Source organism: Sarcophilus harrisii, chromosome 3 (assembly GCF_902635505.1).
Source record: "Sarcophilus harrisii chromosome 3, mSarHar1.11, whole genome shotgun sequence".
Classification (NCBI taxonomy): Eukaryota; Metazoa; Chordata; class Mammalia; order Dasyuromorphia; family Dasyuridae; genus Sarcophilus; species Sarcophilus harrisii.
The window spans coordinates 203,772,730-203,783,904 of record NC_045428.1 but is presented as its reverse complement, the minus strand read 5'-3'; the positions used below and the strand labels follow the sequence as shown (position 1 = coordinate 203,783,904).

General features: G+C 34.4%; 1 protein-coding gene across 2 annotated transcripts in view; it reads left to right on the top strand.

Moving 5' to 3' along the window:
• Positions 1–778: 778 nt before the first annotated feature.
• Positions 779–11,175, top strand: part of CLCN4 (chloride voltage-gated channel 4) — a 105,807-nt gene continuing 95,410 nt past the window's right edge. Inside the window, exons 1-2 of one of the 2 annotated variants that reach the window (XM_003765589.3) lie at positions 779–1,063; positions 4,564–4,875. Coding sequence is in view for 1 of the 2 variants with exons in the window: in XM_031959007.1 (XP_031814867.1) it covers positions 5,110–5,128 (19 nt within the window). In the remaining variant the exon portion in view is untranslated. The other variant, XM_031959007.1, reaches the window with a different exon arrangement.

Below are 11,175 nucleotides of genomic sequence, written 5' to 3'. Positions count from 1 at the left end.
AAGAATGACATGTTTTCCCAAAAGTATTTTTCCTTTTATTTTATTATTCCTTTTATTTTATTTATAAATTCCTATTTATTATGACATATTTATTAATATATCATATATATTCCTTAAAAATAAGGAATTTTTATTATTCCTTCTAATAATTATTATTCCTTTTGTTTTCATTTCATCTCAATCATTGTAACAAAGATTTAAAAACAGTCCAAAAAAAGTAATTTAACAAAGTTATATAATATAACTGTCTCAGCATATGTAATATCCTGCACTTAAAAGAGGAATATGTAGTTTTGGGTTTTGATTTTCAATTTTTCTGAGGTTGTGAGCTTAGTATGACACTTAAAAAAAACTTCAGAAAGTTTGAAAAAACAAAGGAAATGGACACATTGCTGATAATAACTGTACTGTGTGAATGTAAAGTTTTTTTTCTTTTTCTTTCTGTTATTGTTCAGTTATTTCATTCCTGTCTGACTCTGTGACCCCATTTGGGGTTTTTTTGGCAAAGATACGGGAGTGGTTTGCCACTTCCTTCTCTGGAATAAAAAAAAATATAGCTTGATTAATTTTTTCCAGTTACATATGCATATATATTTACAGTCATCATCAACATTTTCTTTTGTGAATAGCAGCTGCAGCATTTTGTGCACAACCAAGCCTTGCCTGGGCACCTCAGATTAATTACTGAAAATCATTCCTGATTGGATGCAGTTTTTGTGTCCTCTGTCTTAGAATCTGGTAGCAACAGCCACAATTCAAGAAACAGCTGATAAAAAGAAAGGGAGCTAGCTGCTTTCTCCTAGGACTGCTTGTGGGTGTAGGAAGCTGTGACTGAGCTGGGTTTGGAAAGAGGGATTACCAGCCAGTCCAAGACATGTGATGACTTGACTGTTTACCCTCCGGGGCATTCTGGGTACATTAAAGATATAGTCTATATTTAACTCAGCCTCTGAAATCGCACTGGGGGACTTTTCAGTCCTTCTCAGTCATGCTCTTAGTTCAAAATTGAAGTGGATTTCCTTCACATTTTCTACATTATGTCCTGGGAGTCATAAACAAGAAGGTAAGCTATTTAAATAATATGCAATAAAATTCAGGAAAACAAATTTTAGATGGGTGTAATGCAAAATAAAATAGCTTATTTTCAGTTTGGCTTTGCAAACAGCTGCAATAGCTGTGTAAACTACAAGGATCATAGGTGTTTCTGAGATCAGACTACTGTAGGCCAAAAAAGAAAATAGATTGGTTTGGAGAAAAAGTTGAAAAGAGTAAATAAGGAAGAAAAACAAATGCCAACTTGCTTTAGGAAAACATCATGTTATTTCCCAAAACTGCAACTATTTTGTAATTCTTTAGGAGGGGGGTAAGAATTTCTTACCTTCTCTATTGGTGGAGGAGGTGAGAGTGACAGAATTTAGGAGTGAAAAAAATTGGATTGAAAAATCAATCAATTTTTAAAAAAGAATAGGGAAGAGAAGAATACTAACATAGTTTAAACTAGAGTGAAATGAAGCTCTTAAAAGGCTACTGCTGCATTTGAACTTGTGTATTTTGAAAGCATTTATTTCTAACAACTGTATTTGAGATAAAAATTCCACCTATTTACATCATAAAGTCTGCCCCTCGTTTTTTTTTAAGCTGCTCTAAATAAAACTGTGATCACAAATAGATAATTTTTTTCCTAGTCAGTCTGAATTAAAGTGGTGAATGGGATCTGTTGACATTGTACATATTTTTTGACTCACTTCTTAGTAAAACTATGACAAAGTGCGTTATCTCAGTAATTACCAGAAGTTTGTTCTTAGAAAATCACCATATTAAAATTCCTTGCTTTAAAAGTAAACATATATATGCACATAATTATAAATCAGTTGTCAGTATAAGTATTTATTTATTCAAGATCTCTAATTACTTAATTTGAATCCCTCTCGTTTGTGTTCGAATACTATATTATGTCAGAATTGGTTTTTTTTTTTTATCAATAAGCATTTCTATTTAAGCATATAATAAGCACATATACACATATTTGTATAAACAGTATTTTAAGTTACAAATCAATAGCTACTATAAATCTTTGACATTTTTTATACGAGAGATGTGGTAGCTGTGAGAGATACCTATATTTATATATCTTCTATCACAGATAGCATAGTTACCTGTCCTCTATCTGTCAGATAGGAGATAACATATCTGTGATATCTCTTATTTATACAGCATCTATCTTTATAGAGGAGATCTATATCATATCCTAGATATAGGCGATATTACAAATAAGATAATATATCCTAAATGTGAGATAGCATCTCTGTGCTATACCCTATAATATATTCAGCAGTTCCTGTCCAATATTTGGAAGATATTATATATATCATATATCTCCTGTATATAGGTCATATCACAGCCTGTCCTGTGTATAGGAGATAGAATATATGATATATTCATAGGAAATTTCATAGATCGGTTAGTACTTGTCCTACCTAAAGGAGCTCATATAAATGTGCTAACTCATATATATGTGCACATATATACATATACCCCTATCCTACATATAGGAGATTGTATTTATATGTGTGTATGTATATACCTGTCCTCCCTAAAGGAGCTCATATAAATGTGCTAACTCATATATATGTGCACATATATACATATACTCCTATCCTACATATAGGAGATTGTATTTATATGTGTGTATGTATATACCTGTCCTACCTAAAGGAGCTCATATAAATGTGCTAACTCATATATATGTGCACATATATACATATACCCCTATCCTACCTATAGGAGATTGTATTTATATGTGTGTATGTATATACCTGTCCTACCTAAAGGAGCTCATATAAATGTGCTAACTCATATATATGTGCACATATATACATATACCCCTATCCTACCTATAGGAGATTGTATTTATATGTGTGTATGTATATACCTGTCCTACCTAAAGGAGCTCATATAAATGTGCTAACTCATATAGATGTGCACATATATACATATACCCCTATCCTACCTATAGGAGATTGTATTTATATGTGTGTATGTATATACCTGTCCTACCTAAAGGAGCTCATATAAATGTGCTAACTCATATATATGTGCACATATATACATATACCCCTATCCTACATATAGGAGATTGTATTTATATGTGTGTATGTATATACCTGTCCTACCTAAAGGAGCTCATATAAATGTGCTAACTCATATATATGTGCACATATATACATATACCCCTATCCTACCTATAGGAGATTGTATTTATATGTGTGTATGTATATACCTGTCCTACCTAAAGGAGCTCATATAAATGTGCTAACTCATATATATGTGCACATATATACATATACCCCTATCCTACCTATAGGAGATTGTATTTATATGTGTGTATGTATATACCTGTCCTACCTAAAGGAGCTCATATAAATGTGCTAACTCATATATATGTGCACATATATACATATACCCCTATCCTACCTATAGGAGATTGTATTTATATGTGTGTATGTATATACCTGTCCTACCTAAAGGAGCTCATATAAATGTGCTAACTCATATAGATGTGCACATATATACATATACCCCTATCCTACCTATAGGAGATTGTATTTATATGTGTGTATGTATATACCTGTCCTACCTAAAGGAGCTCATATAAATGTACTAACTCATATATATGTGCACATATATACATATACCCCTATCCTACCTATAGGAGATTGTATTTATATGTGTGTATGTATATACCTGTCCTACCTAAAGGAGTTCATATAAATGTGCTAACTCATATATATGTGCACATATATACATATACCCCTATCCTACCTATAGGAGATTGTATTTATATGTGTGTATGTATATATATATATATATATATATATATATATATATCATATCCTATATACAGAAAATATTATACCTGTTCTATTTAGAAATGTAATATGTATCATGTCCTATATATAGAAGGTATTATAATACTTGTCATATTTATGGAATATATAGGATATATTACAGTACCTGTTTTATAAAGAGAGAGTATATCAATAGAATATACATTATTACAGACAGGACAGCATCTGTGCTATACATAGGTTATCACACCCACATATCATAGATTTACATCATACATACTGATTTGTAACTTAAAATTAAGATAAAACTGTATTATATGTATGTGTATTTTTATCATGCGCTTACAAACTTATTTACTGTTGAAAGAATTATTCTATTATAATTAATGCAGTATTGCAACAGGAATGGGCTTCAGATGAAGATATCAGGGATCTAAAAAGTTGAATGAATGCACGCTCACCATATCTTTGGTTTCATATGAAACCACATTTAATAGGAATATGAAAACTGATTAACATACCCTTTTTTCTCCAAAATAAGGCATTTCATTTTGTTTGTCTTTACCTTTCTTTTTGCAGTCCTCCATAAATGCATGTTGACTTGAGAAGTAACGCTTTCACCTGCTTCACTTAAAAAGCATATTTTGACCTGAGAATTTAAATTTTCAGGCTCAACAATAATTGCTTTTTTTCCCCTTCTTTTTGCAAATTATAGCAAACAGTGGATTGCAAAAAGAGTGATCCAGATCAGCCTAACAGCCCGAGGAAGGCTTAGTGAGAGGAAAAAAAGAAACAAGCACATCAAAAACCAAAATCAAAACAAGGAGCCCCTTTTATGGCTACTTCTGATTGACCTGGGAAGCGTGTCAGTCTCGGCGCATCTCCTAGAGACCCTGGAAGGAAGACTGGGTCACGTGACGCTCCCCGCCCCCTCCCCATGACGTCACTCCCGCGTTGGCAGCCGTAGCCCGGGAGAAAGGATGCTCTCTCTGTCGGTGGGGCTGGGCTAAGCGATGTTGCATTGCAGGTAAGAGGCCTCGTTTCCAAAACCTCGGTGCGTTTTGGCTTTTGCTGGGTTCCCACGTCCGCCGCCTCTCTTTCCGAGGTGTTGTGCACGCTTGGGGAAGAACTGGGTCTTGCCACCTTGTGCAGGGTTTAGGAACAGAGGGCATGCAGGTGTCCCTGGAGGTCTGCTGGCTGGGCAGGAATCTCCCGCCTGGCGCCCCCAGCAGAGCTTTGGCCACATGGAGCCGGGGGCCTGATGAAGACCCATTGTTCAGGTATCTTGGGGTGGGGGTAGCAGTGGGGGGCGGGGATAGCTTATGCATTCATTCCCTTCCTGGAAAAAAAACTCCTTTCCTTGGCAGTGCAAAAGATAGGCAGGCAAGGAGAGCTGGGTTATATAGCTTTTGATGTCTTGGCTCACTTCCTAAAAAAAAAAAAAAAAAAAAAAAAAAATAGAAGAAGGAAAGGCCTTCTTCATTGAGAAATGAAAAGATTGCAATTACAAGGACAAAAATGGGGAACAGACCCGGTCTGTTCTGCTAGCATGTAAGATATTTCCAGGCTGGTTTAGAGTGCTTAAAAATGAGCAACTGAACAAAATGCTATTGCTATTTTTTTTTTTTTTCTCCTTAAATCAGCTTTTAGCTCCCCAAATTTCATCTAGGCCAAGATTTGCAGAAGCATGGAAACTTCCTGTTGGTTAACCCTTTATAGCCCTTTTTTCATTCTGTAGTTTTTTTTGAAACCTGATTTTTCTTGCACGATTTTTTAGTTTAGCGGGAGCTACTTTAGAATAAAAATGTTCCTCCTGGATCAGGGTTGGTTTGTTTGATTGATAAAATAGCTGAGTTTTAGAAATGTAGTTTCTCAGAATAAATCCCCCAAATTGTAGGAACTTTGGGCTTCTGATTATGGGAGGGAGAACAGTGGCAGCATTTCTAAGATTAAACTGGTTTTTATTGGGAGGAAAACCACAGAATTGATTAATAAAATACTCTAGCTCTCTCTTCTTTTTTTTTTTTTTAAGGACTGAATGGAAGCTAGGGTGAGAGTGGGGGGATTGCCAGAGAAAGAAGGGGCTATGACTCAGCTGCCAATGTAAGGGTGGGGGTGGGGTCAGGTGACTTCACTTAGCATGACAGGAGGTGATGTTAAAAATATACTTTCAGAGCTTTAGCTTTTGTTTAAAATTCTGTGTCTGTTTCTTCATCAAGGCAGCTGAAAAATAACTATTTGCCTGTGAAAAGTCTAATTAGGGAAATTCAATACAGTGTTTTACATTGCTATATGGAATGTGTCTACTGGGTTTAATAAAGCAGCCCTTCAGAAATGCCCACAGTCTTAAACATTTATAAAGAGATGAGTATGTCTGTACAACTCAAAATGATTTTTGCTCCCATTGCTTTCATTTCAAATCTACTGAAGTGGAAAGATGCTTTCTTTTTAGAAGGAGTAAATTGAATTAGGATTTGCGACATTTTTACTTATTTCCTAATTTGGGACTATCCTGAAAGATTGAAATTGTTGCCAGGCTGACCACCACCTGAAGAAACAGGTGTAAACTATGTATGAAAATCTATAATTGCATAAAGATTAAATTCCACTTTGCAGAAGGATTCATCTTTAAATAGACCGATCCCAGATTTTCTTGTGTTTTGAACATGTGCTTGAAATGGCTTGGACAAATTTGATTTACACAAACATACGTTTTGAGAAATTAATCTATTCTATCAAGGGAGGTAAACATTTTAAGAATTACAAAGCACTTCCTAAGAACTCAGTGAAATAAATAGGACAAGTATTATTATCTCTTTTTACTGTGCAGGAACCTGAGATAAAGTGAGTGAGATCACAGAGCTAAAAAGAGTCAGGGCCAGAATATGATCCTAAAAATATTATCCTTTTAAACAATATAATATTGCACAGTATTGAAAAAAAGTTTTATTCATGCCTTTATTATGGGTCCTATACACTTAAATATTATGCCATATGGTTCAGTAGTTTTTGAAGACATTATTGGGGAAAAGCAGAATATATTAGTACTCTTAATAGACCATTGTAATAAATTGCACATATTTGAGGGGCAGTAGCTAAGGTGTGAAATGGCTAGAGACAGGAAACCCATAGTTCAAATTCAGTCTCAGACACTCATTAGCTCTGTGACTCTGGCCAAGTTTTTTAACTCTGTTTTTAGAGTTACAAAACTTGTCCAGTCACCCATCCATTAAATGAGCTGGACAAAGAAATAGCAAACCACTCTGTATCTTTGCCAAGAAAACTCCAAAAGGGGTCATGAAAAGTTGGACACACAATTGAAATGACTCAACAACAAAAGCAACAAGAAATGTGGTAGGTACCATCCTAGATCATAGAGATAACAGACAGTTTCTGCCCTCTAGGAACTATTAGGGCATGTGTGTGAATGTTCATTTATATGTAAAAGAGGCAGGTACCCATGTATTTTAGCAGCTCAGTGGATAGAGCTGGGGTCCTGAAGTGGAGAAGATCTGAATTCAAATTCAGCCTCAGTCATTTAGCTATGTGACCCTGGGAAAGACAGCCTCTATTTGGTTTAACCCCCTTGAGAAGGAAACAGCAAGCCACCCTAGTATTTTTGCCAAGAAAACCTGATGGACAGATAGTGTATTTCATGGGTCATGATGGATTGAAGACAAATGAACTGCAATATATATAGTAAATGAAAAAATACACACAAATACATTTTGTGTAGGGCCAACTGAGGGAAATTAGAAAAGGGTCTTCATCTAGAAGATGATACTTGTCATGCTGGGGGTGTCATTAGGGATTCTAAGAGGGGGACATGAAGGGAAAAGGTGTATCTCTGTATGGGAACCAACCTATGAAAAGTATGAAGATAGGAGATTGCAAAAATAAAGGGCTACTCATGAGGAATTCAGCAAGAAGATAATTTGCTGGGATTGTAGTGTGCAGGAAGGGGAAGTAATGTGAGTTGTCAGGAGAGAGTTAAATTATGTTCTGACTGAGCTCTAAGAGGGAACATTCCCAACAAAAAAAAAGGTAAAAGTAGTGTGCAAAATTATCTGGAAGATTATTAGGAATTATCTGGAAGAATCTCTTATCTAGAATTTCCAATTCCCTTATAGTGCTAAGAGTTAGGAACTGGGCCTCTGGTTTCATTGTTAGAAAGAACGAGGAAACTTCCCTCCAGTGATTCTCTGATAAATGAGGCTTGTGAGAAAAGGCTAGAGTAGTATGATCTTGGGCAATTCTGCTGGGCCTGCTTTACAAATTCTCACAATTAAACTTTTAAGTATATACTAACAAATTAGAAACTGAAAAAGATTACTTTTACAAAATAAAACAAAACAGAATAAAAATAAAAAATCCCGTTTCTTTTTGAACTTAAACACCAAAAAAAGATCATTTAATATACACACAGAACACACACACACACCCACAAACTTTATGAGACCATGAATCATAATTGTATACCATTTGCTTCCCCCCATATTTATTGTTAGAAAGAATGAGGAAACTTCCCTCCAGTGATTCCCTGATAAATGAGGCTTGTGAGAAAAAGGCTAGCAGTGTGATCTTGGGCAATTCTGCTGGGCCTGCTTTACAAATTATCACAATTAAAACTTTTAAGTATATGCTAACAAATTAGAAGCTGAAAAAGATTATTTTTACTAAACAAAACAAAACAGAATAAAAATTAAAAACCCTAAGTTTCTTTTGGAACTTAAACACCAAAAAAAGATCATTTCATATACACACAGAACACACACACACAAACTTTATGAAAGCATGAATCATAATTGTATGCCATTTGCTTCCCCCCGTATTTAAATTTTTTATACCATTTGTTTTTTAAAGAAAAGTATACAGTGGATTCTAACATTATTGAAAAGAGTATATTTCAGAAGAACAATAAGTAATATTAACTTTAAATTCTTCTGGTTAAATCCCTATAAAAGAACACATATGCTTTAGAATACATTTTTCATCAAATACTAATTTTTCTAATCTCAGAAAAAATTAGTGTTTTTAATAAGTGTTTTCCTTACAGTCTTTTTTTCTCCATTGGTACATTAATACTATTGGGAAATTATCATTTTTCCATTGACTACTTTGAGGGTACCAGAGTACTTTTCAATTCTAAGCTGACAAACACAATTATCATTAATTGAATGATTTAAGTTGCATTGACTACTCAATTACTCCAGTTGATCTGCCTTCCTGAGCTTATCTGTGTGGATATTCTCCTCAAAGGATGCTAATCACAAACCATTTTTGCTTATGGATCCTTTATGAGTCTTTTTTATTTCATCCTAGGGAACTTCTTTTCAGATTTTCTATTCAATTGTCTATTATAATATGAACAGCAGACATTTTTCATCAACTTGACTCTATCTTGATTGAGTGAAACTTTTTTTTTTAATTGATTATGGAACTCTTCTAAGATATTTAAGTGTTCAGGGGCAGTTAGGAGGCCGGATAGAGTACTGGAACTGGAGTAACACGAATTCAAATTCAGCCTCAGGCACTTAACGTTTTGAGTCTGAGCAAGTAACTTAATCTGTTTATTTCAGTTTCCTCATGTGTAAAATAGGGGTAATAATAGCATCTGTCTCCCAGGGTTGTTGCCAACCTCAGATGAGATAATAATTGTAAAAGTGTTAAGCATAATTGCTTGACACATAGTAGGTACCTATATAAATGTTAATCATTTATTATTATTGTTATAGGCATTGATGCACAACATAATTTCATGCATAAACAGAAACATCTGGAGGATCTGACCTCTGCACAAAGAATCCTTTTATTTTTTATTAACTTGGAATTTGCTTCAAGCCATTTATATGCCTAAGTAATATGATTAAATTTACTTTAAATAACAATATTTCAAAGATTTATGGTTTTTGTCAGTGAGACTAGTCCTTCCACTGACATGGTTCATACCCTTACTTGATGTACTTTAGTGAAACGTTTTTGAGAATTGCTATAGTTGAAAGATGCTCCACTCTGGAGCAAACCATTGATTAGTGACCAGCCTCTCTGAATTTATTTAGGCTGGTTCTCTGACAACACATGTGTGGTCCATTGCCAGGCTTATGGGCAAAGTCTTTGCAGTTATAGGTAACATTGGCTTTGTCTTTGGGAAGCCAGGTTCTCCAAGCCATATTAAGGTGGGTAAGGAGAACTTAAAGGAGGAGGGCTTAGGACTTAGTAATTTCTTTCTTTTCTTTTTTCTTTCTTTTTTCAGAGGTTGAACTTGAATCTAGAGTTTCCTGATGCCTATCATTGATACTGATTTATGAAATAAATACATCAGTATTGTTTGTTTTGTAAACAAGACTTAAATGTCATTCATTCATTCAGTAAACAGTTATTAAGCACTTGTTAAGTGCCAGGTAACATGCTAAGCACTGGAGATACAAATAGAGTTTTAAAAAAATAAAACAAAAAAAAAATCAGCATTCTTGCCTTCAAGAAACTTACTATCTATCTGGGGAGATCACATACAAACAAATAAAAACAAAGCAAACCTTTGTCCATCCAGAATTTCTGAAGAGGACCAATGATATCATAATATTGTGACCATTTGTGATTAATTTGACCAATATGAACTCAAAAGGCTCGACTACCTAGAACCGGCACAAATAGTCAAATAAAAAATTGGAGTGGCGATGCCTCTAAATTTGTGATTCAATCTATTGCAATTCTGCTTTGCTGATACTGCATAACACATGTCTCTGAAGTCTCACAGTTGATACCAAAATTCTTTTTTTTTTACATTTTTTTTTATTATAGCTTTTTATATACAAAACATATGCAGGGATAATTTTTCAACATTGACCTTAGCAAAAACTTATGTTTCAATTTTTCCCCTCCTTCCCTCTACCCTCTGCCCTAGATGATAGGTGGTCCCATACATGTTAAATATGTTAAAGTATATGTTAAGTACAAAATATGTATACATATACAGTTATTTTGCTGCACAAGAAAGATCAGATTTAGAAAGAAGGTAAAAATAACCTGAGAAGAAAAAACAAAAATGCAAGCAAACAATAATAGAAAGAGTGGAAATGCTATGTTGTGGTCCACACTCATTTCCTAGCGTTCTTTCTCTGGATACCAAAATTCTTTAGAGAACCTTTGAGAGTGTCCTTGGATCCCTTTTTCTGACAACCAGGTGGGAATGCTGGTTTGTGTGGGTTTTCCATAAAACAGGCTTTTAGGCAAATATGTTTGATATTTAAACAGCATGGCAGCCAGCCCATTGGAGTTGTGCTCTTTACTGTAGAGTTTAAATTCTTGACAGATTAGCTTAGAAAGG